General features: G+C 42.3%; 1 protein-coding gene across 1 annotated transcript in view; it reads left to right on the plus strand.

Moving 5' to 3' along the window:
- The first annotated feature begins 341 nt into the window (after positions 1–341).
- The window catches only part of LATS2 (large tumor suppressor kinase 2), a 63,035-nt gene continuing 37,500 nt past the window's right edge, over positions 342–25,876 (plus strand). Inside the window, exon 1 of the mRNA XM_060234809.1 lies at positions 342–1,028. Within this exon, the coding sequence (XP_060090792.1) occupies positions 687–1,028 (342 nt within the window). The 5' untranslated portion in view covers positions 342–686. The remainder of the gene's footprint in view (positions 1,029–25,876) is intronic.

Here is a 25,876-nt window from a genome sequence, read left to right on the forward strand (position 1 = left end):
ATAACTCTGCCCACTAAATACTTTTCTTGCCCCCATTTTATGGAACTGTCACCAAGTAAAGCCTGATGATAATTGATTTAAGGAAGAATGTTAAGACTATCTTCATGTTCAGGGAAATCTTTTAAAATGTTTAGTTTATTATCTAACTGATTTTGTATTAAACTTGTTGGATGTTGTAACCCTGATGCATTTTGTTTTCTTTTGATTTCATAAGAAAAGCCCAATAAGTAAATGTAACAAAGTTGTAGTAACAATCTACCACACCTGGCTCTTGCATTGACATGTTTTAAGAAGCAAGCGTTTTTAAAGTAAGCAAGGAGAATTGCGTGACAATCCATGTGTTTTTTCCCCCCTTTCAGACATTGGCAAAACAGCAAGATGAAGTTTCAGGGGTTTTCCCTGTGTTTAAGAACCGCAAAACCCATAAGCTGAAGAAGGGTGACAACAGTAACTGCTGTTTAAGTTTGTGTAGTATCTTCAGTGTGCTGGGCACTCAACAGAACATATAAGTGTGCAGCACACTTCTTGCCCCAGGGGGGCTTGCAGTCTAGACTGGATCATCAAGGGATTATGTTTTGCAGCAAACGGATACCTTCAAGAGAAAAAAGGCATTGAATGTCCCCCTGCCCCCTAGATCGTACGCGAAAGAAGTTGGTATTTTATGCTGAAACAAAGCTGGATTAAACATGAGGCCAAAGACTTTTCCTGCCACCACTTACTCTGGGAACAGCCGTCAGAGATTGCAGGAGATTCGGGAAGGTTTGAAACAGCCCACCAAATCTTCCAGTCAAGGATTACCCATTGGATCGGGCAGCGAAAGTTCTCTGGATCCTAAAGTCCTACTAGGGAAGGATGGTGCCAGGCAGCAGCAGATGAGACCAGGGGCCAAGTTCGGACCTTACCAGAAAGCTCTGCGAGAGATCAGGTATTCTTTGCTGCCCTTTGCTAATGAGCTGGACACCACCTCTTCTGCTGTGGAAGTGAATAGACAGATGCTGCAGGAACTGGTCCACGCAGGATGTGATCAGGTAAGCATAAATCTAAAGAGTCTGGCTCAGGCCCATAGCCAGAAAATTTTAGGAGGGGGCAGGGAATAAAATTTCAGGTGGAGGGGCCCAGGGACCCAAAATGAGTCACACACTTTAAAATGACGTTGCACGTTAAAAAGCGGGGTAGCGGGGAGATCGGGCCACCAGAGCAGTGGCGGCAGAGAGAGCGGGGGCCACCAGAGCAGCAGGGAGATCAGGGGCCTCCAGAGCAGTGGAGAGAGCAGGGGCCTCAAGAGCGGCGGGGAGATCAGGGGCTGCCAGAGCAACAAGGAAAGGAGGGACCATACATGTTGAAGGGGGGGGCTGGGTGGAGTGGCCAAGCCCCCCCGAGCCCCCTGTAGATACGGGCCTGGTCTGGCTTTGGAAATCTATACGTGTGGTATTAGCACTTGGTTGTGTTGGAAAGACTGCTGTGTTGGCGCTGAGTATGTGTGCTGGACCACTGAGATAGTCTTAGAGCTTGTGCTGTTGTGTCCCTCTACTTGTACTTTGAAACACTAAACCAGACAAAATGAGGATTAAGGAGAGCTATTACAGTGTAGCAGATAGACTGCTGGACTAAATTTTAAAAGACCTGGGTTCAAATCCCTGTTCTGCCAGGAAGATCACTGGCTCACCTTGAACCATTCATTCTGTCTTTCTCTGTCTATCCTACCTCAGAAGGCTGTTGTGAAGACAAAATTGAGAGAATCAAACAGCTGCTCTGAGCTCCTTGGAGGGAAGGTTGGAAGGGGGAAAGTGCTAGGTAGATAGGTGGGTAACGTAGTGTTGTGATTTGCTTTGCATGGTTCCACAAGCTTGCCCATACTCACTGCAATTCATTCAAAGCGCAGTGTGCTTATTTTCTTCAGTGATAGGAGAAGCTCTGTAGTGACCCCCTTTTGCAGGTACAAAATATTGCCCTGGTCACACAAGATAAGAGGCTAGCTTAGTCTGCAGATAAGAGCAACTGTTTCCACTGCCGCCAGAACAGGGCAGTGTCTCACACATGAGGAAATCTTGAACTGGAAGTGTCATGTGTTGGAATCTGTTCTGGTCCTACATGTGTGGCCGATCTCCTTCATTCACACAGCTTGAGCTAAATCTTAGATTCATGTTCATGTCTACATGGGATGGCTTCATGGAGGAGTTTCATCATGTGTGAGAGCAGCTCTGAGGCTCTCATTCCACCCTTCGCTTGCAAAACAGTTGAGCTGGACAATTGCCTGCTTTTACTATAAAAATGTATTTAAAAGTATATATATTCATGAAGAGAAATAATCACATACTTAACAGGAAAGGATTGCAACACTCCAAAACTACTATATGCATTTACCCTCTTTTTAATTACTATTGCACTCTAAATAATATATACAAATATGCAGACTGTTTCCCTCTGTTTTGTTAGTCTCTTGAGTAACAAACAGTGACATCCTAGGTAGTGTTCTACTCCTCTAAGCCCATTGACTTCAGTGGACTGAAAAGAATGTAATTCTGCTTAGGACAGTGCTGCAAGTAACCAAACCCAGCACAGGGCTATACAGACCAGGAGAAAGCAAGACCAGCTCTCAGTGACTGAGGTGCACGGTGCAATTAAAAGCAGAGTTAAGCCCTGTTGACTTCAGTGGATGTAGAAGTGTGTAACTCTGTTTAGGATGGTACTTAGACACATCTTGCAGGTGGTTAGGTGCAGTCTTTCTATGGATGGAGGGCGGTTCTGCCAGGTTGCACTAGTGACCCTTTTCATAAACTACCCATCCTCATGTGGAAATCATCTCTCACTTATGGAGAGGCTATTTTAACATCTCATGATCTGCCACCAAACCCCAAAAGTGAAACTGAAGCCAAAAATACACTTATTGCCCAGCATCATGCTCAAGCAGAGATGGAAGAACCCGTACAGAAGCAACTAGAACTACTTTTGGAGCCTGGGTTCAAATTCTTGCTCTGTCACAAAGGGTGATCTGGGGCTCTCAGCTTACCTTGGGGATAGGGTTGCCAATCCCCATGTGGGGGCAGGGGATCCCCTGGTTTGGTGACTCTCCCTCCGCTTCAGGGTCGTCAGAAAGCGGGGGGAGGGGAGGGAAATGTCTGCTGGGAACTCTGTTATTCCCTATGGAGATCTTTTCCCCATAGAAAATCATGGAGAATTGATCCACGGGTATCTGGGGGGGGCTCTATTTTGGGGTAGAGGCACCAAATTTTCAGTATAGCATCTAGTGCCTCTCCCCAAAATACCCCCCAAGTTTCAAAAAGATTGGACCAGGGGGTCCAATTCTATGAGCCCCAAAAGAAGATGCCCCTATCCTTCATTATTTCCTATGGAAGGAAGGAATTGAAAAGTTTTGCCATCCCTTTAAATGTGATAGCCAGAACTCCCTTTGGGGTTCAATTATGCTTGTCATAGCCTTGATCTTGGCTCCACCCCTAATGTCTCCTGGCTCCACCCCCAAAGTCCCCAGATATTTCTTGAATTGGACTTGGCAACCCTACTTGGGGATCTCTCTCAGTCGAATTTGCCTGATATTGGGGTTGTGAGATCCAAGTGCCCCAAGTTCCTCAGAAGGGTGGGATCAAAATTATACAAGGAAATAAAATGGTGCTATGTGAATTGTTGCATCTTGTGCAAAACTCTGTGGAAGACTTTCCCCCTCTTCCACCCATGGTTCCTTGGAGCCAGCCCATGATCAATAACGTCTGCATAGAGGAGGTCTTAACAAAAATTATTCCAGAATAGTTCTTCCACCAACTGCTGGTTGTAACTCACATTGATACACATACTACTCTTTCAGAGATGGCTGAAACAAATAGTATGTGATGCTTGTCAAAAAAAAAATTAAGTGGTGCAGTCTACTGAATATTTTTCTGTTCAATAAATTGTGGAGTTTGACAGCCGAAGGGATGACTTTACTTGGTTTGCAAGTATGAAGTCGGAAATGGTGCTAGTCGCCCATTGACTGGTAAACAAAACTTGCTGGGCCTGAAAGTGCTGCTTTCAGTCTTTGAGAAATACTGGCACAGGACTGCAGAGATGGTTCTCGCAGCTCAGTAATCCACTTGGAAACACCCCAGACAATTACATGTGGAATGTTGCACGCAGTTGTAGATAGTAGCTTTTAAAATATTTTGATTGCATTGAAGAGATGCAATTGAGCATATAATCGGTTATGGTCATTAACCTGAAGGGGGTGGATTCTAGCTTACTCTACTCCCCCACAATGAAAAAGTTGACAGCGTGGTTGCTTCTGCTACAAAAGGTACTGATGTGAAACAATAAAGAGCTAGAACAGTTGGCTTTAGATGCTAGCTTCTAAGTATTTCCTTGGTGCATGTTAGCAATATAGATATGGGTGTGTCTAAATGTATTTGGCTGAGCTCTGCTCTTTCAGCATGGGGATTTCTCTGAAATGAAGAGCATGTGCAATATCAGCACCTGGAAGTAAGCGTACTCTGGGGTTATACAGTTCTTCAGAAGACAGGAAAATTTGAAACCTGTTTCCCCTTAGAGAATATGCAAATCAAGGCTATTTACATATTTTCTATTTGAATCAGTCTAATGTTTGTTGATGGTGGGACTGGATGAGAAATTGAGTGTGGCTCTGATACTGTATTTTTCTGACACTGAAAAATCTTGGGAATCGCTGTAGCATGTATCTCTGTAATGTTGTCATATAAGTGATGGTACCAAAGGCAATGTAAGGGAAGGGTCTATAGGCTTCTAACAGTTCCACACAATTCACAGTTATAGAAAATAATTTCTGAATTGGTTTTCAGGTGTGAAATTTTCCAGATAATGCTGGATCCTGGAAAATATACAAATGCCCAGTTAGACATCAGTTTCATATACAACTTGGGCTGCATTCAGATGTCACAACCAAACCATACACTTTTCATGATACCAACAAACAAGAAGGTCTTCTGGATCATGTCACACGTATACTTCACATTGGAGAGATCCTGGTTGGTAATAGACTGCAATTTCTTGTCATACTTGAATCTGGCCCTTTTAACAGGTGGTTTATTTCTTGTCAACAGGATTCTAAACCACAGGAGAGTTGGGAAACTCATTCTTGTCATGAACAAACCTTGGCTTGTTTGTAACAGCTGGATGCAGCCACAGTAATATAGGCTTCCTGGAGAACAGTCAAATAAATGCCTGTGAGGCTGCATAAACCCACTGATAGGATATAAACATTTCCAGATTGGAATTGTATTCCATAGTTTCTCTTTCAGCTGTTAATAAACCTTTGTCCTTTGGGACCATAAAGCTCTTTGTACACTACCTGTTTGCTCATACATCTATTGTCTGTGAAGCTTAAACTCTAAAAGACTTCCAAGAGAAGCCCTTGCTTCTTGAAAAAGACCACTAACCTTTCATTTTCAATCCCCACCCCCGTCATCAGAGCATACAACTACTCAAGTCCTCAGAATACTGAATTCTGCATGCAGTAGCAAATTCTGCCATTGGTTAGAATTGTTGAAAGCAGAGCTTTGCTAATAACTAGAATCTCCTGTGAGGGTGGAGAGGTCTTTGGGCAAATTGGGAGTGCCTTTGGAAGGAATGGAAGGTTAAGCACTATTTAAATAATTGTAACATATCTGAGAACACCTCCCTTAACTTACAGTAAGGGGCTTAGGCTTTGTTTTCTTGCTCAAGTTTTTGATTGCATTCTGAAATTCTTTGATTTGCTGTCACATGAAACACATGGAAAGCTGAAACCTTACAAAAATAACAAAACAATGAAAGTGTCGTGTAGTACACTTAAAACCAATGTTTCCCCATGAGGTTTTGTTGACTAGTTACATCTGCTATGGAGCAATCTGCTGAAGGGAGATTTGACCCTGGAAATCTTGTTAGTGTCGAAGGTGCTGCTGGGTTTAGTTGTTGCTCTTCTACAGCAGACCAACGTGGCTGCCCATATGACGCTATGAAGTAGGTACTGGCCCATGGCAGTGTATGCCGCAATAAATGAATTGGGCTTTAAGAGGCCACAAGAGGAATTATACTGCCACTCTTACAGATTGCAAAAAGCACACTCAGAGACTGATTCTGCATTAGCCTTTGTCCCGGTCTCATTCTTGGTTCTCGAGTTTGCGTGGGGCAGGGAGCAACCAGGGAACAAGCAGCCCCACTCCAGAGATGCCAATGCAGAATCTGGAAAAAAAGAACTGCCATGAGGAGCCCCACACAGAAGGGAGGCAAGTGCTAAATGCAGAATTGGTCTGTGTGTTCACAGAGCTATGAGCTCCCCTTTCCAGTCCCAACCAATCCATCATACAAACATGGGATTCTGTCTTGGCAGCCATGCTATCCTGTTCTAGATCGCTCCATTGTTCACCCACTTCTGTCCATTTTGCTGTGGGGAGCCTGAATTGGGAGGCAATTTCCCTGTTGTTCCCTGTTGGCTGGAAGTGGGTTTAATATGAACACATTGTTTTTAGCTCATAGGATTCGGGAAGAGGCTTCCACTATCACAAACTCAATAAATTTAATGCAGGACAAAATCATCAGTTAACTCAGACACCATTTCAACGAACAGTCATTAAATCAAATAAAGCTTAACCTGAAATCAAACTGGCCATTAAAAAAACAAAAAAGACAACTTGAGAACAGGAAAATTGAATTTTTAAAGCAAGCAAGCAAACAAAACCTAGCAAATAGAGGGAGCTGAGGGGAAATCAACCACATACAGCTTAGACACCAGGTTAGCTTTCACATGAGTTGTAAATGGGGTCCCAGCACAGAGAAAAATATCCTTCAGAATGTGGGGTCGTACAGAAAAGGGGCTGTTCTGAAGGGCTATGGACATATGATAGAGAAGGTGGTCTATCAGCATTCTGGCCCCACAGGGTTTAGTGGTTTAAAGATAGTAACTAAATTGCTGGCCTTGAAGCAACACCTGATTTGTTAACATGACCTGTTGAATTGAAAAAAAACCCTCTTTGCTAAAATGAAAGGATTTGTTAATATGTTTGTCTGACAGCTAGTAATAAAAGGTAAGGTAGCTGAAGAATACACCGCAAGCCCTATATGTATATATACATATGTACATATATCTGTATCTCATCAAAGATTTTCCCACCCATTTCTCCACTGGTGCAAAAGAGTCCCCCCCACCACCTCAACAATGCACTCACCTTTACTAACACCTTTGGAGAGGTGAAAGAAGGTGAGGCCAAATGCCAGTCGTGCAGTGGGAAAGGGAAAATTTATTACTAAACCCAAAAGGGAAGATTTATTACTAAACCCGAAAGGGAAAATTTGTTACTAACCCGGCCCCCCCTGGCTTCCACTTCCTTACTGCACTACTGGCATTTGGCCCTGCCTTCTATCCTCTTAGCGACTGGTGCTGTCCTCTTGCTTTCTTAATAACTTTATAACACAACTCACTGGTTGAGTAATTTTGGCTACGAGTTGGCTACCTTGAACTAGCCATCGTGGATTCTGTCGCCCCAAAATATATATTTGATGCCAAAAGAGTCGAAGGCTGTGCCTGTACATATTTAGCAGATGTGCTTGTAGAAGTTTAAGTATGCTTAAAAATATTTCTGTTGCTGTGAGCATTCAATAATTTGGGGATCTCAAAAACAGCAAATTAGCAGGATGGAACTGCTTTTCTCTTTTTTCCCCACCCCCACCCCAAGCAGCAGCGGGTAAAAGTAATGAGCAGTGGATGAAAAATGAGGACTGTTAAGCCAGTTTATTCTCCTGGCAATATATCCTGTAGTCAGCAATGTCATGATCTATTAAACAATTTAATTTGCTTTCTTTTTCAATAAAAAAACCCCATAAACTTTCCAGTGATAGCTATTGCATATTATTATTGTGGGAAAAAGTTCATAGGAGAACGTAACATAAATCAAGTCAGTGTTAAGGGCCAAGTTGTTATTTAGGGACTCTTAAGTTGGGTCTGTGTTCTCTGGTTTGTGGGCTGCAGGTCTTCATTTCCATTGCAAAGAGATGCAACGTATATGGTGGCAGAGTGAAAACTGTGACATGCAGTTGGTGTAATACAAGAATTCAGAAATCAACAGCTATCTTGGTCAAGGCTGGTGATAATAAGAAGGCTCTGTGCTATGTACAGTTTCTCTTATAGTAGTCTGTGTTTCTGAAGGGTGGTGGAATTCAGATGGATCTAGTCTGTAAGACGTCTCGCTTCTCTTGAGTAGACACATCCATACTAAGGTTGCCAGGTCAGTGCTGGAATATACCTGGAGGCTTTGGGGATGGATCTGGGAGAGTGTGGGGTTTGGAGAGGGAAGTGGCCTCAGCATAGGGTTGCCAAGTCCAATTCAAGAAATATCTGGGGACTTTGGGGGTGGAGCCAGAAGACTTTAGGGCGCAGCCAGGAGACATTGGGGGTGGAGCCAGGAGCAAGGGTGTGACAAGCATAATCGAACTCCAAGGGACAGCACAAGGGAGAGCCAGTTTGGTGTAGTGGTTAAGTGTGCGGACTCTTATCTGGGAGAACCGGGTTTGATTCCCCACTCCTCCACTTGCACCTGCTAGCATGGCCTTGGGTCAGCCATAGCTCTGGCAGAGGTTGTCCTTGAAAGGGCAGCTGCTGTGAGAGCCCTCTCCAGCCCCACCCACCTCACAGGGTGTCTGTTGTGGAGGAGGAAGGTAAAGGAGATTGTGAGCCGCTCTGAGACTCTTCGGAGTGGAGGGCGGGATAGAAATCCAATATCTTCTTCTTCTTCTTCTTTTTAAATGCCTTCCTTCCATAGGAAATAATGAAGGATAGGGGCATCTTCTTTTCAGGCTCATATAATTGGACCCCCTGGTTCAATCGGTTTGAAACCTGGGGGATATTTTGGGGAGAGGCACTAGATGCTATACTGAAAATTTGGTGCCTCTACCTCAAAAAACAACCCCCCCAGAGCCCCCGATACCTCCAGATCAATTTCCCATTATACCCTATGAGAATCGATCTCCACATAGGGAATAATGAAGGGATTGGCATCTCTAGTCATGAGTTGCTGCCATCTTCTTCAAAGTAACAGACACACCATCCCAAGAGGAAGCCTTTCAATCGGAGACTGAAGCCTCTGGAGGTGGAACGTCACATGGTGGCTGTGGGGGCGGGGCTTCCCCCATCAGCCAGCTGACTGGGGGCGGGAAGGAGCCTGGGAAAGCGGGAGAACCCCCGCTGGGACCTGGGGATTGGCAGGCCTACTTCAGCATGGTAGTGTGCCATAGAATCCACTCTTCAAAGCAGCTCCAGGGGATCTGATCTCTGCCAGCTGGAGATAGTTGTAAAAGTAAGAAATCATCAGGCCCAACCTTCAGGCTGGTAATCCTAATCCATACATGCTCTCATAAGCAGTGAAATATAGTAGTATGTTTGTTCTTTTATCATGTTTTTGTTTAATCAGTAGAGTCACTACAGATTGCTGCCATTATTCATACTCCTGACATCTATATATTTAATTCTCAGCCTGGCCTAGAATTGCCAGGTCCAACTCAAGAAATATCTGGGGACTTTGGGGGTAGAGCCAGGAGACTTTCCCATTCCCTAAATAAATACATAAAAACACAACAGTGCAGTTCCCCTGAACACAGTCTTCATTTCCTCATCCTCTTTTTTTTGCCTACCCTAGCAGCTGCACTTCCACTAAATGAAAGTGTGCTGTGTCATACCCCCACAAGGCCCCTTTACAGGCTCTGGAAGGCTTTTGGAAGCATTTCCAAGCATGGCTCTTTTAAAGGGCATGCACAAACACTCACAAAGCAGCAATAATAAACAGAGTTTGCAAGCTCACACTTTTGTGATCTCACTGGGGCAATTTACTCATAGGAGTTGCTAAATGTAACGATCTGCTGTATTTCAACCAGCATCTTTAGACAGGAACTAAAAAGGAGAGCAGCCTGGGGGTGGAGTTTCCCTCCATCCCACAATAACTCCTTCCTATCTATTTTACTATAGAAACAACTTATGACGTGAATGCAAAAAGAGGGACTCTGCTCTCTACCTTTCTCACAGCTTCACACACTCATGGCTCTGCCTGGTCACCCCACCCCCTGCTTTCCTGCTGCTGATATTTAAAGGTGCACACATTCCAAAACACAAACAGTTGTAAGCGTCTTTTAAGCTTGCTGAGGTTTAAAGTCACATGGTGTCTGTTGGGGTGGGACTTTCCCCCACTGGTTAGCTGGCTGGTGGTGGGGAGGAGCCTGCAAAACTGGGGTATTCCCTATTGGGACCAGTGGACTGGCATGCCCAGCCTAGCTCTAGAACACTAATTTAAAAAACTGTGTGGTGAGACCAGGTTCAAAAGAGAGGGACATTTCTGTAAATCTGAGAGAGGGAGGAGAGGAAGAAGTGGCAGAAGAGATGGGGGACCTGAGAAACGTAGAGGTGAAGGAAGGATGCAGGGAAAGTGAAAAAACTGTAGGGCCAACATGGGGGGGGGGGGACAGCTGATATATAGTGTAAGGAGGAGGAACAGCCAAGGGGATGAGATTGCTATTCACTGTCAGACATGTTTGCTGGCCTCTAGGAGGTGCCCAGAATTACAACTGAACTCCAGATAATAGAGATCAGTTCCCCTGGAGAACATGGCTTCACTGGAGGGTATACTAAGGCATCATGCCCTGCTGAAATCTCTCTGCCCCCAAACCCTACCCTTCTCAAGCTCGGCCCCGAAATTTCCCAACTCAACCATCACAAGATCTCATGGGTCCCCAGCTTGTTTATTTATTTGCCCCAGTTAAGGATTAGTTCCGTCATTACTTTTTCATGACACAGGCTATGCATTTTTAATTTCTGTGCAACATGTCTCCAGAGCAAACCCCAGACCAACGAAAACATTAACAGTTAATCCTAAACAGAGAAACTCCCTTCTAAGTCCATAACTTCTATGGCAAGAAGGGTGTAACTCTGTTTAGGACTGCACTGTGAAGTACTTGTTTTCTCCTAACAGATACTACACAGCTCCTTTGCCTGGCTTTCAGCTGAGGCAGTGGACGTCACTTGTTATTGGCCTGCCCCCGTTTTATTCTACCCCAGTGCTGTAGGACCTGGACAGTAGGCCATGTTTGAGAGGCAGAATTTGCCATTTTAGTCTCTACTGTTACTCTGTAATTTTAGATTTTATATATTTTAATTGTTTTAACTGTTGATTGTCTTTTGTGATGTAACCCTCCCTGAACCTGTTCTGCGGGAAGGGCAGGCTATAAATCGAATAAAATATAAACAAATAAACATTCCACATCAGAATGTAATACATAATAGAAGCAGCTAAAACAGTTTAAATTGAAGCTGTTTATAATGAGTCAGACAAAAGGTCTTTTGGGGTCAATATTGACTACTCTGACTAATAATGGCTTTCCAGGCTTCTCAGGTCAAGTTTATGTCACTTACTACCTGATTCTTCTAACTGGAGATGCCAGGCAGTTGAAGCCAGGACCTTCTACCATTTAGCTACAGCTCTACCAGTTTCTGTTAAAATCTTTTTTTTTTTAAACGGCAATGAAAATAATATGCATTAATTATATGTCTTTACTTTAAGAATTAAGTAAACATCTCAGTTCCAAACTCAGCAGTTGTGGGATAGTATTTTGATTTATGTTGAAATCCCTTTTTAAAAAATCCATGCTTGGGGGGGATTTCCCATTCTTGGTTTTGTGCAAGAGAAATAGAACAGTTTTGCTTTCTGCAAGAGAAACAGAACAGTTAAAAAGACACAGAGGAATAGGTAAAATTGTAAGCACTTAGTTTCTTTATATAAAGAGGAAATGGTTTTAGCAAGTGTGTGTGTGGGGGGGGGGAGCGAGAATTGTGCATTCCTAAATTCAAAAAGTCATTTCTAACCAAAAGGTTAAGAGTGCTACTAACGCAACAGGAAGTAGTATCACAATAGTATCAGGGTGTAGCAGTTCCTTTGGGAAGGTTTTTAACCGCTGGCTAAATCCTCCACTTTTCTGAATAGCTTAGATTTGATAGGACATCAAATGGTTCGAATTGCATCAGAAAGCCCCATATTTGCACAGGGGCTGAGATTTGTAGCAGCAGATGAAGATAACTTTTTCCAATGTTTTCCCTCCCATTTCATTGATCTTTAGAAACCTGAATCTCTTATCACTTATAGCAGAGATAACAGCTTCTGTTATTTGGCTTATTTGTTATTTAGGGGTGCTGGGGAAGGACCATGGCTCAGTGGAAGATGCCAATGATCCCATGTTCAACCCCTGACAACTTCAGTTAAAAGATAAAAGTTAAAAGATAAGGCAGTTGGTGACATGAAGACCCTCAGCTAGACTCCCTGGAGTAACTGTTGACAGGCTTTTTTTTGTAGAAAAAGCCCAGGAGGAATTTGAATATTAGGCCACATTCCCTGACATCACCATTGTTTCACACAGAGCTTATTTGTGGAAAAGGCCCAGCAGGAACTCATTTGCATGTTAGGCCACACACCCCTGATGCCAGGCCAGCTGGAACTGCATTCCTGTGTGTTCCTTCTCAAAAAAACCCCTGACTGTTGCCAATCAGAGATGAAGTATGCATGCATACAAAAGCTTACATTCTGAATAAAACTAGTTGGTCTTAAAGGTGCTACCGGACTTCTACTTTGTTCTGTTGCTTCAGACCAACATGGCTGCCCACCTGGGCCAATTGAAGTAGGCAGCTAAAAATTTGATAGGCTTGTGATTTGACTCAGTACAGAGCAAATTCATGTGGAGCACCTGATGCTAATACTTAGGTTTGTTTCCTGTCAGACGTCTGTTCTCATTTGCATATGTTGCTAAAGAGTGCAGGTGATCATTAGTAACAGAAAGAGCATACTGATGATTATGTGTAGAATCAAAAAATGCAGAAGAGTAGTGACTGAGCCCAACTAGACATTACCAGCTGCTTGAGTTTGCCAGAAGGACTTGCACCTACTTGACCTATTGGTATCCTTGCTAGTTCCTATTCGGCAACACTTGATCAAAAGCATGGTAGGATCCAATTCAGATAAGGTCTACTGCACAAGAGAAGGAAGAATTCTCCCTGGTGCAGTTTTCAGTGGTTGTTTGGGGCCCACTGGGGCAGTAGTCACCTTCCAGGCTTGGAGAGCTGTGTGCTTAGCAGTCAATGCAGCTATAAGAAACTGCCCCCATGACCAGGTGTTTAGGGAAGAAGCCTAGGATTATGTGTGTAATTGTGGTGGAGTGGGAGTCATTTAAAGTCATGGTAATTCTGACCAGAATTTCCCTTTGGAAGGTCTGAGTTATTCAGCAATGCCAGACAAAATACAAACTCATATTCAGAATGACTATGGGAGCTGTGTTTTCTTTGTGGCTACTGCAGTACAGGATTACTTTTCATTGGCCCATTTAATTCTGATGTAGTTTGAGGCTTTGCATATGGTTCATCGTGCCTGACCTCATGGCAAATGGCTACATGGTTGTATATACACAACATAGTTGCGTGACAAGGGAAGTGAATTCAGTTCCTGTAGAGATAAGCCCATTTTAACAGATTTTAAAACTGCTCTCTTTCAGAGTTGCAAAAGACATTATACACAAAAGCACCGTGGATGCTGGTAATTTTCAGCATGTTATAGGTCAGGAAAGCATGAGACAGTGCTCTGGAATGCACAAGCTACGTGCCACTTCGTAATAGGGTATTTATTGCAGGAAGCATGCATTTTCCCAGACTTCTGCAGTTCATTATCTAGTAGGCGTATAGTAAGGACTTGGCAGAGAAGCAAGGGGAAATTTGGGCAAAGGTTGACAGAGTTCTCCCATGCAGTTTTTCCAGTCTAAACCCATTGAAATCAATAAGTATAGACTGGAGCAACTCAGTATAGGATTACTCTGAAAGTGTCCTGTGTAAGGTGGAGTACATTCTCATTTGGGCTCATGCTGCATTTTCTGCTCTCTTGCAGCACTAAGGCGTCCCTCAATAGAGAGCAGTTATTTGGTTCTGTAGTTGCAATTTGACCATTCTTGTACCCTTTTATACGTTTGAGATAACAGGAATCAAAGGTTAGCTTCAGTCTATGGGTGATAGTTTTTGTTTGATTTTCTGAGCAAATTTAGTAGTTTTGAGGGCCAAATCAGATAAGCTGTTCCCTTGGAGCCCAAGATTTTTTTTTTTTTTTGGTAGCAGCAACTCCTTTGCATATTAAGCTACATTTTCCTGATGTAGCTAATCCTCCAAGAGTTTACAAGGCTCTTCTTACAGGGCCTACTTGGAGGGTCAGCTACATCAGGGGGGGATGTAGCCTGATATGCAAAGGAGTTCCTGCTACAAAAAAAGCTCTGATTGGAACCACAAGGTGAATGGTGGTTAACTTAAGACTCCTTCCTTTTGAGGATCTGGTATTTCCTGGAAAAGGTATGTGAAATCACAACTCTTAAATCAAAAGAGTTTCCAGCTCAATATTAGGAAGAACTTTCTGACCGTTAGAGCGATTCCTCAGTGGAACAGGCTTCCTTAGGAGGTGGTGGGCTCTTTTTCCTTGGAGGTTTTTAAACAGAGGGTAGATGGCCATCTGACAGCAATGAAGATCCTGTGAATTTAGGGGGAAGTACTTGTGAGTTTCCTGCATTGTGCAGGGGGTTAATAATAATAATAATAAGTTTTTATTTATACCCTGCCAAGGCAGGCTCAGGGCGGCTTATGGGTTGGACTAGATGACGCTGGAGGTCCCTTCCAACTCTAGGATTCTGTGAGCCCTCATCATTACATAATAAATTTCCCCAACAAGACAAATCCCCAGGGCCATTTTAGGCCAGGAAAACTAAGGGAAAGGATTAACAATTTCACCCTTATGCAACAGTTGTAATCTAAATTGAGCCCCTCTGCACTTGATAACTGGTTAAGCTTGCCAGATCCACCGAGGGGTGACATGATAGAAGTTTACAAGATTATGCATGGGATAGAGAAGGTAGAAAAAGAAGTACTTTTCTCCCTTTCTCACAGTACAAGAACTCATGGACATTCAATGAAATTGCTGAGCAGTTGGGTTAGAACTGATAAAAGGAAGTACTTCAACCAAAGGGTGATTAACACATGGAATTCACTGCCACAGGAGGTGTCGGTGGCTTGACATGATGGGGTGTGGCCTAATATGCAAATGAGTTCCTGCTTGGCTTTTTCTTGTTTCAGGTTTGCTTCATCTCTTAGATTTCTGCATGTCTTCAGATTTCTGTAGTCCAAACCTTATTGCACTGTTCATTGGGTGTCCCATCCCGTTGATTATACTTGATTCACACTAGGGCTTTTTAAAAGCAGGAATGCAGTTCTAGCTGGTTTAACATGAAGGCGTGTGGCCTAATATGCAAATGAGTTCCTGCTTGGCTTTTTCTACAGAAAAGCCGTGGTTTACATTATGTAGCCTGCTTGGAGTTTCAGCAACAAAGGCGGACTATAAATAACATAACGTAAATTCAAGCCCATCCCCCTGTGGAGATCACCTTAGTTTCGGCTCTCCATCTGTACAATGAAACTAGCAAGTATTGAAATGGTAAAGCGCTGGATATGCTGTGTATAAATAAAAGTCATCTTTTAACCGAAGCCCTTAATGTCTGTAACATCTTGTCCTGAAATCGTGGTGGTTGCAAGAACAAAGTTAACTGCTGTAAGATCTCTGTTAAAGGACAGAGAATGACATTCAGAAACTGGAGAGCACAGATGGCAAAGGAACATGTGCATTTTCTTAGGTGCTGTGGAACACAGATGCAGTCTCCCCCCCTCCTTGTCTTCCAGTTTATGCCAGTGAATTCTTTAGTCCATTTGTGAGGGGTGGGGGGTAAGGATAGTCTATCAAACAGAAATCTTCATGCACAGAGAGAGAGACATATATTCTTTGAACAGAATTATTACAGAATATTCTGTTCTCATGTGTTTGATGTTTATTCTAGATTATAACGTGGTTCCTATATCTGTAGCATGCAAATAATGATAACGCTCTGTGTGGTTCAGGTTTTCCATATTTTTTTAATTTGTTAGTTTATATTGGTACGTATTATGTAAGCCTCCATTTCCATGTGTCCCATATGTTCTCAGGCAGGGAATGTGTTGTTTTTTCTTTAACTTCTGACCCCTTCTGTCCTTTCAACTTTCAGTGGCTCTGTTCGAGTAAAGGAATAGAAGGCTGTGATCACACACACTGAATAATGCACTTTCAATACACTTTCCATCTGGATTTTGCCACTTCATACAGTTAGTGTGTGTGATCACAGCCGAAGAATGATAATTAAATCATTTTCAAGACCAAATGTAAACCAGGATGGATGTGACAGTATCATTTTCCAAAATCTGAACAGGAAAAAAGGAAAGCTTGCAGAAGAAGAACAGCATGTCTGGAGTGTATACATAATTGTAAAATAAAGGCCAACCAAGCCTTTGTGTGTTCAGTCCTTGCTGTTAGAAGGGTGTTTCTGTAGCCTGATTACCACTGGATAGGAAGGTTTCTTTTTGCTGTAATGAAGCTGCCGTGAATGTTTTAGCAGAGAGCACAGCTTAGAACTTACCCTAAAGAAATAATCAAATGGTGGTGGAAAATGCTGTCAAGTCACAGCTGACTTATGATGGCCCAGTAGGATTTTCAAGGCAAGAGACTTTCAGAGGTGGTTTGTCATTGCCTGGCTCCACATCAGTGACCCTGGTATTCCTTACAGCCTGGTATTCCTGCCTTCCAAATACTGGCCAACACCTACCCTGCTTTAGCTTCTGAGATCTAACAAGATTGGGCTAGCCTGTACTATCCAGTTTAGGGCAAATTAATCAATACACATGCTGCATCTTGCATATGACTTCACCCAGCTCAGCAGTTCTTGAATTTTCTTGTAACTTGCTTGTTCTATTATCCGTAGATCCTACTTTCCTAACCACTGTGTTGCAAAGTGGCTTGCATGAATAAAGAAGCTCACCAATTGAAAAGAGACAAAGAGGAAGGGTCTGGAGAGGGGAAAATGGAAGAGAGGTGAATTCAGTAATTAGCATATATATCCTGTTGGGCAAAACAGATTTCCCTTGCTGGTACTTTTACTTCTGAATGATGCAGCTGTGATCCTTTTCCCACTTGGTGACATAGAGCCAAAGTGGCCTTTCCCCTTCACTTTAGCAGGCCTTGGGCAAAGGGTAATCAGAGCAGAGTTCTTTCTGGCAGGGAGGATGAACTATGCTTCTTCCTTCTGCCTCTCCTCTGGCCAGTGTAAAACAGACTGTTCTAGTTTGCTTGTCATTCAGAGACCACCATAATTTTCTAATGTGAAGAAACAATCACAGTATACATTCACCCTTATAATACAAAAGTGGTAAAATTGCCAGGGGTTAACATGACTATTCTTAATTTCAACCTGGATTCAGAACCTCTGAGGAAAAGGATTTAATAAGTTTTTTTAAAAAAAATAATGCTGTGAAGAAAATGCATTAAGTATAGAATAAAAATAACCTAACCTACATACCTCAGGCTAGTTAGGCCTCAGAAGCTAAGAAAAAGCAGCCCTGGTTAGTATTTGGAGGGGAGACCACCAAGGAAATCCAGGGTTGTGACGCAGAGGCAGGCATTGACAAACCACTTCTGAAAGTTGAAAACCCTATTGGGTGCAACTTTCCACCAACATAGAATAAAAACAACCCCAGAGTTTATAGAGTAGTGATGACCAATATGATGTCCATAGGTACCATGTGGCTCACCAGTGTGTTTCCTGGTTCCCACTTGCTTCTTCCCCAAAGCAAAGTGGCAATCCTGCCTTTCCTCCACCTAATTGAAGCAGGAGGTGTTTCGTAAGAGCCCAGGAGGCATCATTTTCATGTCTAGAGGAAGCATCTATTCAGAAATAGCTATGCTGATGCTTGGCTTTTAACCTCTCTATGATTTGTGATTGGCCCCCAGACCCATGACAGTCAGTTTGTTGTTGGCTGTACCCTCAAAGGTAGCCATTTTGTAGTTGCAGTCCCTCAATTTTCTCAAAGTTCAGAAAGTGCCCAGAAGCTCAACGAAATTGTGGATCCCTGGTTTGGATGATACACACCTAGTTTGAACAAATGTTGTATTTTTCAAGCAGAAACTAATATCTTTTACATCCTGGCCAGAGCTGTATGTATGATGACCTTGCTCTCTCTTCCTTCCCTCAGAGGCAAGATTTTCCCTCTATTTTTCTCTCCTTCATACTGAGCAGTCCGTTTTGTGTATTTTCTTCTTTTCTGAAGAACAGGATGGCTATCCCACCCTGTCACATGTATGATATTTTGCTGCTGGCTCAGCTCTGGAACCTGAGGAAGGGATGAATTCACCCTTTTAACTTAAACTACTGAAATGGTACTTGAGAGGTTTTTTAAAGTTAAAAAATAATAAAATACTTTATTCAACATAGAGGGAGGTCAGGTGAAATCAGAGGTAACATTTCTGAGGTTAATCAATATAGACACAGGCTACAGTTCATATGTTTCAAGCAATTGAGAGTTTCTTAAACTTTTTAGTCACTCGAAATCTTTAAGATGAGAGGCTTTTTTTCAGTGTTTCCTAAACACACCAGAATACTTTCTTGAGTATATTTGACTCTTTTGGTTTTCAGAAGGCAGAGATACTCTGTCCAGTACCTGAACTCCTTCACTAAACATACTAGTACTCTTCTTTTAACTGACTCTTTAGGATATAAAAAGCAGTTTCTAAACACATTAGACCTGCTGTGTCTCCACTTTTCAGAGCTATCTTCCTATTTTAACTGAGTAGAGAACTTCTTATTTTAACAGAGTAGAGAAATTCTTCTCTCACTAGAAGATCTAGCTCCTTTTCTGGCCCAATGGGAGTCTTCTCCTAACAACCTACTCCTCCTGCCAACCTTCCCAGTATTCCATCTGTGTTAAACTCTTCTCAGTCAGGGCTATAAACACAAACCCTGTCAGTACTAAACTGTTCTCTGTCAGGTCTAGACTCAGACTTGTCAGTACTAGACTCTTCTCGATCAGACTGCCCTATCCTTAGCATTCAGGTCTCAAGTCTTTCTCTGATCAACTGATCCTAACCAATCAGATCTCTTGGAGCAGCCTGTCACTCAAGGCTCTCTGGCTCTGTGAAGAATTAATCTTTCCCAGTTCATTACTTGTTAACAAATCATTTCTGAGCTTCTAAAAGTGTAGTCCTTCACAGTATGTTACTGAGGATGCTTGCTGATACCTAAAACAGTCACCCCACATCCTCTGCATCCCACATCCTCTAACAGAGATTAGAGGGATTATCTTTGAAGACTGAAAGGTTGTGATTCTGTTGATCTTTCATTTGTATTTATCACAGATGGCCCAAGGTAGCCTGATCTTGTCAGATCCCCAAAGGTAAGCAGTAATAGCGCTGGATGAGAGACCACCAAGAAAGTCCAGAACTGCTGTTAAAGAGGCAGGCAATAGAAAACTGCCTTGAAAACCTTTTGGGGTCACCATTAAGTCACCATCACTTTCCCCCCCCTTGTTTCCATTTGTATAATAAATATTATCAAAACCAACATTTTTTTTTGTAAAAGGTCATAACAAGTATTCAGTTTCTGTAGTCAATTGGTTGTAGGCAGGGGAGGGATGGTGGCTCAGTGGTAGAGCATCTGCTTGGGAAGCAGAAGGTCCCAGGTTCAATCCCTGGCATCTCCAAAAAGGGTCCAGGCAAATAGGTGTGAAAAAACTCAGCTTGAGACCCTGGAGAGCCGCTGCCAGTCTGAGAAGACAATACTGACTTTGATGGACCAAAGGTCTGATTCAGTATAAGGCAGCTTCATATGTTCATAGATGATTTCAGACCAAGCTGGTCCTTCACCTGCATGTGGCTGTTCTCGAATGATTTCTAAAAACTACATTTAAAATGTCTGTGCAAAGTAAAAAATTAAAGTAAAAATAACCAATGATCTTTTAAAAGAAAGCCTGCTGTTTTTGTAACATCTAGTTAACCCTGGAACAGTCATTGAGGAAGACTGATAGATAGTCATACGATATGGATGTTATTTTCCTCAGTTTTCCAGAATGAAGAACCTGCTCTTGGTCTACTTGTGAAAGCTTATTCTTGGTCAGACAGGAGAAAAGGAAGAATTTAACTGCAGCTGCTTTTGCATGAAATCAAACCCCTGGCCTTTTTGGATGTTTTATACAGCTGTTGCTTCTGCCTTTAACAGGACAACTTGGAAAAAATTCACTGTTCAGTTTTGAAAAGCAGAGCAGTGTTGCAGTATATTAATTAATAAGGCCTTCTTTGTGGTGGACTTATATGCCTGTCAAGTCTGAATTCCAAGTAAAGCTTGCAGCTGCTCTAACTGTAGGATAAGGATAAATTCAGTCAAAGATTAGTTCTGTTCCTCATTCCTCTCTTGCTTGAATGTTCCCTTATTTCTAATAAATATAGTGGAGTCCTCCTTGAAACTGATGTTAAGTCCCTCATTGATTTCTGTGGAGTGAAATCTGGGCAGACTTGTGATCTTCCATAGGGCAGGGACTACAATGGGGCCACTTGGCTTCTGTCAAGACTCCTTTATGTACTTCAATAATAAGGATTTGTCTGCATCAGACATCTGTGTTACTTTTGTTTTCATTTCACTTTGGCCCTTGTTCTGGGATTGATTTTTTTTTTAAAATCACATTTGCACCTGCCCTTGCTGTAAGGAATACAAGTTGGTGTTTATAATTGTTTTTTTATCTGAATGCAGTAGATTAGACTGAAAGAGCATGTCCGAGTGAGATTCACAGCTGAGCTAGGATTTGAACTGGGGATAGGGTTGGGGGAGGGGTGGAGCAGTGGTTTAGCAGCAGAGCATCTGCTTTACATGCTGGAAGATTCCCTGACATCTCCATTTAAAAGGATCAGGTACTAGGTGGTGTGAAAGAGCTCTGGCTGAGATCCTGGAAAGCCACTGCCAGTCTGAGTAGACAATACTAACCTTGATGGGCCAAAGGTCTGATTCAATAGAAGGCAGCTTCATATGTGTTCATTTGCCACTCTGGTGCCCAAAGGCTTGGATCAGCTGTATGAAGAAAGCAGCTTCACATGTTCTCCAGGGTCCAAATCCCATGCATTATATACATCACACTGGCCTATTTTGTATTCCCTGTGCATGCGTGCTTCATTCTCAGTTGTGGGTCAAGGTTAGAGTAATGCATTATGCAAGTGTACTTGAAAGAGCTAAAGTAAACTTAAGGTGAGCTACTTGGCATTATGCCTAGTGTAATATGTTGTGAAAAGTGTGGCATCTTAATGTTGTTATTTTTCCCCCTCTAGATTAAATGTAAAGGCAAGTTCAGTATTAGGGAAAAATTAAGGCAAATGGCAGGTCTTACATGGTTCATGCCTAGAAATTTGCTGGGAAGGGACACTCTTGGGCACAGGTAATTGACTGCCTTCCTTGCATAGCTGAACAAACGGTGGGCTGGGATGTGGTAAGTAATAAAGCCCTGTTCTGTAGTACTTCCTCCATATGATTAAAAACGCATCACAAGAATTCCCAGTACAGACGACAAATTCCCATGGAGGTTCCTCCCCAGACTCCCCATGTCTGCCACCCCTTGGCTTCCTCTTCCTGCCCCTATCCCTCCAATCTGCTTAGTCCTCTCTGTATTTCTTCTCTGTATCTGCTAGCCCTTATCTCTTTTTCCATTGCCCTGCTACCTCTGACAGCACTTCCCCCACATCGTTGTTTCATCCACCATCTGTTTTCTTCGCTTGTCTTTATACTGGATTTATTTTTTGCCTAAACTTTAGCCTACAGGCTATTCATTTGCATAATAAATGTTGCCTTTGCTGTTGATTCAGACAAGACTTAAGGACTATATGCCCAATATGAATTGAGTCACAGATATGTGGCTGGACTAGCAGTCAGGTGTACATTGGTGGAACTCACCTTAAAGGCTAATTCCCTTGAATCCCCTAATATGATATTTATATGCAAGATGGCTTACAAAATAAAAGAGGCGAAATAATGAAACCGCACAGAAATCATTTTAAAAATTAACAAACCATTAAAACTGAGCTAGAGCACACTAACAGCATAAAATTATTCTCATAAAACAGAAATATAATCAATGGTTATTATTTATATTTTATATAAAAATATCTTTTACTGTAAGCTGCCTTGGACCCTTTTTGGAGAAATGGAGGTTCTTAATTACCTAATGAAGCTAATTTTAAATAACACATATGTCAATATATCTGTGACTGCAGAAAGAGACAGTTGGCTTTTTAAAAAACAGTTCAAAGATATTTCAGTTGACATAGCATGATGTACAATACTTTGGGGTTCTGAATTTTAGAAAAGTATCCTTTGTTGTTTCCAACAACTTCTTCCTTTAAAGAGTTAACACCAATTACTGCATGATGTAGGCAAGCTTCCCAAAGTGGGCTGAATCTCTGCAGAAGAGCACAGTTCAATTATAGTACCTTCAGATGAGTTATCCTAAAGAGCTTCACTGCCCCAGTTGTATTATTCCTAGGGAATTTATTAATTGTAGAAATAACACTCCTAAAACCATGGATGTGGTAAACCTCATTTAACCTTGGCTGACTACAGGGGAAATTGAAAGAAAAATGTGCCAGTTACAATTCATCCCTGTCTTGTGTTCCATATTGAGACACTGATAGTCACTCTGCCCTTTACCACAGAACCCCCATATTCATACCCTCAAGTGATATGTGTTACTACACTTGAGAAGCGTTGTGCCCCGTCTTTCTTTCTTTCTTTCTTTCTTTCTTTCTTTCTTTCTTTCTTTCTTTCTTTCTTTCTTTCTTTCTTTCTTTCTTTCTTTCTTTCCCTCTTTCTTTCCCTCTTTCTTTCTTTCCCTCTTTCTTTCTTTCCCTCTTTCTTTCCCTCTTTCCCTCTTTCTTTCTTTCCCTCTTTCTTTCTTTCCCTCTTTCCCTCTTTCTTTCTTTCTTTCTTTCTTTCTTTCTTTCTTTCTTTCTTTCTTTCTTTCTTTCTTTCTTTCTTTCTCTCTTTCTCTCTTTCTCTCTTTCTCTCTTTCTCTCTTTCTCTCTTTCTTTCTCATTGTTAAACTTGAGGATGATAGTTATGTAATTCTGGCCTGTTTGTAGTCCCCATGCACTGTTCAGAGGCAATATAACCCATAACATGGGCAAAGGCTTTGTTGCTGACTGTGGCTGGGGCCAATATCTGTTGAACAACCCCCTCTGCTTTCATTAACATCCACAGCCCAATTCTGCTTTCAGTAACATCCACAGCCCAATTCTGCTTTCAGTAACATCCACAGCCCAATTGTATGATATGACGATGTCTTGGGGAGAGCATGAGGCTAAGGCCTGATAGGCAGATCAGTAGACCAGTGAATGCTACTTAGCAGAAAGAAGCCTACTTTCCAAATGGTTGGTGAAGCAATATAGACGAAGCATCTTGTCCCTAGCTACAAGTTTGGCAGTAGACCTTGAGGCCGCCAGCCCTCCTGCCTTTCTGCTGAGACAGAAGTCACCTGGGAGATTGCAGTAGGGTTGCCAATCTGCAGTTTGGGGCAGGGGATCCCCCAGGCTGGAGGCCCTCCCCCCACGTCAGGGTTATCAAAAAGTGGAGGGAAGGGGAATGTCTGCTGGGCACTCCATTATACCCTTAGAGTATAATGGAGCATTGATCTGTGGGTATCTGAGGCTTGGGGGCTCTGTTTTTTTAAGATAGAGGCATCACATTTTCAGCATAGCATTTGGTGCCTCTCCTCAAAACACACCCCAAGTTTCAAAAAGATTGGACCAGGGGGTCCAATTCTATGAGCCCCAAAAGGTGTCCCTATCCTTCATTATTTCCAAATGGAGGGAAGGCATTTAAAATGCATGCAGTCCCTTCAAATGTGACTGCCAGAACTTCCTTCAGAGTTCAGTTGTACTTGTCACACCCTTGCTTTTGGCTCCATCCCCACATTCTCCTGGCTCCACCCCCAAAGTCCCCAGATATTTCTTGAGCTGGACTTGGTAACCCTAGCATTGCAGGAAAGGTGTTTGCATTCCTAAAGGCAGTCTTTTGCTGTACATTTTGCAATCTCCTGGCCTGAGAGAAGGACAATCCATTTTGCAAAGTGACAACTGAGAGAATCTGGGGATCCTGTCCATTTTTGATGCAAGATGTTCATTCAGCAAGACAGCTCCCTGCAATGGAGGGCTTGTACAGAACAGTATTAGTGTTTTTAGTACAGAATAAATTGTCTGCAGCTAATATATTTCTGTTCCATTTCTGAAATTAAGCTGATATGGTCTTAGACCCCATGTGAGTTTTCTGATCTTAGAAATGGCTGGGTACAGATGTAGAGGAAAGTAGGATTTGTTCCACTGCGTGGCTGTAGAATTTAATTGTATTATTATCACTTTCTCAAAAGAGTCAGTGCATATGGCTATAAATATATAAGATCTGTAACTGACGCCAGAAGAAAAACCTTCCCATCTTGAGCTTGTTTTTCTGTGGGCAGCTTCTCCAGGAACTTGCAACTTTTGATCTGTGTACACAGCTGAGGGATCTCTTTACACACAGTTTGTCAGATTATTCCCCTTCTATCCTCTGAAGATTTGTAAACAGCATGGATTTTGTACATACTCTGGATTTCTCCTTAGAAGAATACAGTACGTACAACGCATCATCAAACAGAAATCAAAAAGTGACAGCTGCCCCTCCCCCACAATTTCCTCATTAAACAGCTGCCCCTCCCCCCACACCAGCCCCCACCTCCTGATCAGTAAATGAATGCCTGACGTAGTGGGATTGTACTTTTTTGCTGCCCCTTCTAATACATTAATTGTAACCATCCCAGCATTTTCTTACACATTAAATCCTAACATTTACCTAGCCACCTAACAGCATTTTAGATGCCTATTCTAATACATTAATTGTAAACATATAGCATTTTCTTACACATTAAATCCTAACATTTTTCTATCATCTTCAGTGCCTGTTCTCAGAGTGAGACAAAAGTATTTGACCTTAAAAGGTCAAGTGCTGAAATGTATATCTCGCAGACGTGGGAGGATATTCACCCTGTGAGAGAGAGCAAGAATCTTAGCAAATTATTTAATGCTGACACAGTTTAGACCTGGACAAAATAAACAGATGAAATTAGGTTCTCACGCAATAAATTTCCTGTTCTTATGGTCTGTGATTTAAAATAGCTTTTCCATCAAATTTATGTATGGGCTAATTGTGAGAATAGTGTTTGACCCCCAAAAATGGTCCTAAGAGGTCAAGGGGTTTTATGGCTGTGAAGTGCAGAAAAATGTAGACTTAAGAAAAATGCAAAAGCAGGACAGAGATATACAATTTAGGTTATTTTAAATATAAACAAAGATAGGATTTTCTGACATGTATAGAAACACACAGGTTACAGAATGCCCCATTGGTTTTTTTGTGGATATACTCTGACTGTGTCCAATATGTAGATAAAATAAAATTTTAAATAAAAACAAGCAACAGTAAGCAGTGTTTTAAATGATTTTAGTTCTACATGCCCTGTTAAATGTGCATTCACCCCATGTTCCCCAAGTATTGTTGACAACACAAATATTTACTGCCAACTTTGGTGATTTTTGATATGGTTCCACCAAGATCAGGATCTGAGCCTTTAATTGTATTCAAGTAGGCATTCATTTGCTTTTGATGGAACTCTTAACATCAGAAGATCTGGGGCTTAGTTCTGAGCCATGCAGCTCACTTAATATCTTGGCACACAATACAACTTTTTTCCATCGTCAGCATCCTCCACCTGTTAGCACTCCAAGGAGCTGTCTGGGGGGTTACTTGAGCAATGAACAGGGCCCCGGCAGTAGGAGGTTGCCTAGGATTCTATAAGAAAAAGAAGAGCTTATCGTTGCTGCTTTAGGGAGAAGAGGGGGTTGTGGGTCACGGGCAGCCTAGGAACTGATCTCCTTGATGAACCAAGGGTGCAGAGAGAGGAGCGAAT

The sequence above is a fragment of the Heteronotia binoei genome, chromosome 3 (assembly GCF_032191835.1).
Source record: "Heteronotia binoei isolate CCM8104 ecotype False Entrance Well chromosome 3, APGP_CSIRO_Hbin_v1, whole genome shotgun sequence".
In the NCBI taxonomy this organism is placed as follows: Eukaryota; Metazoa; Chordata; class Lepidosauria; order Squamata; family Gekkonidae; genus Heteronotia; species Heteronotia binoei.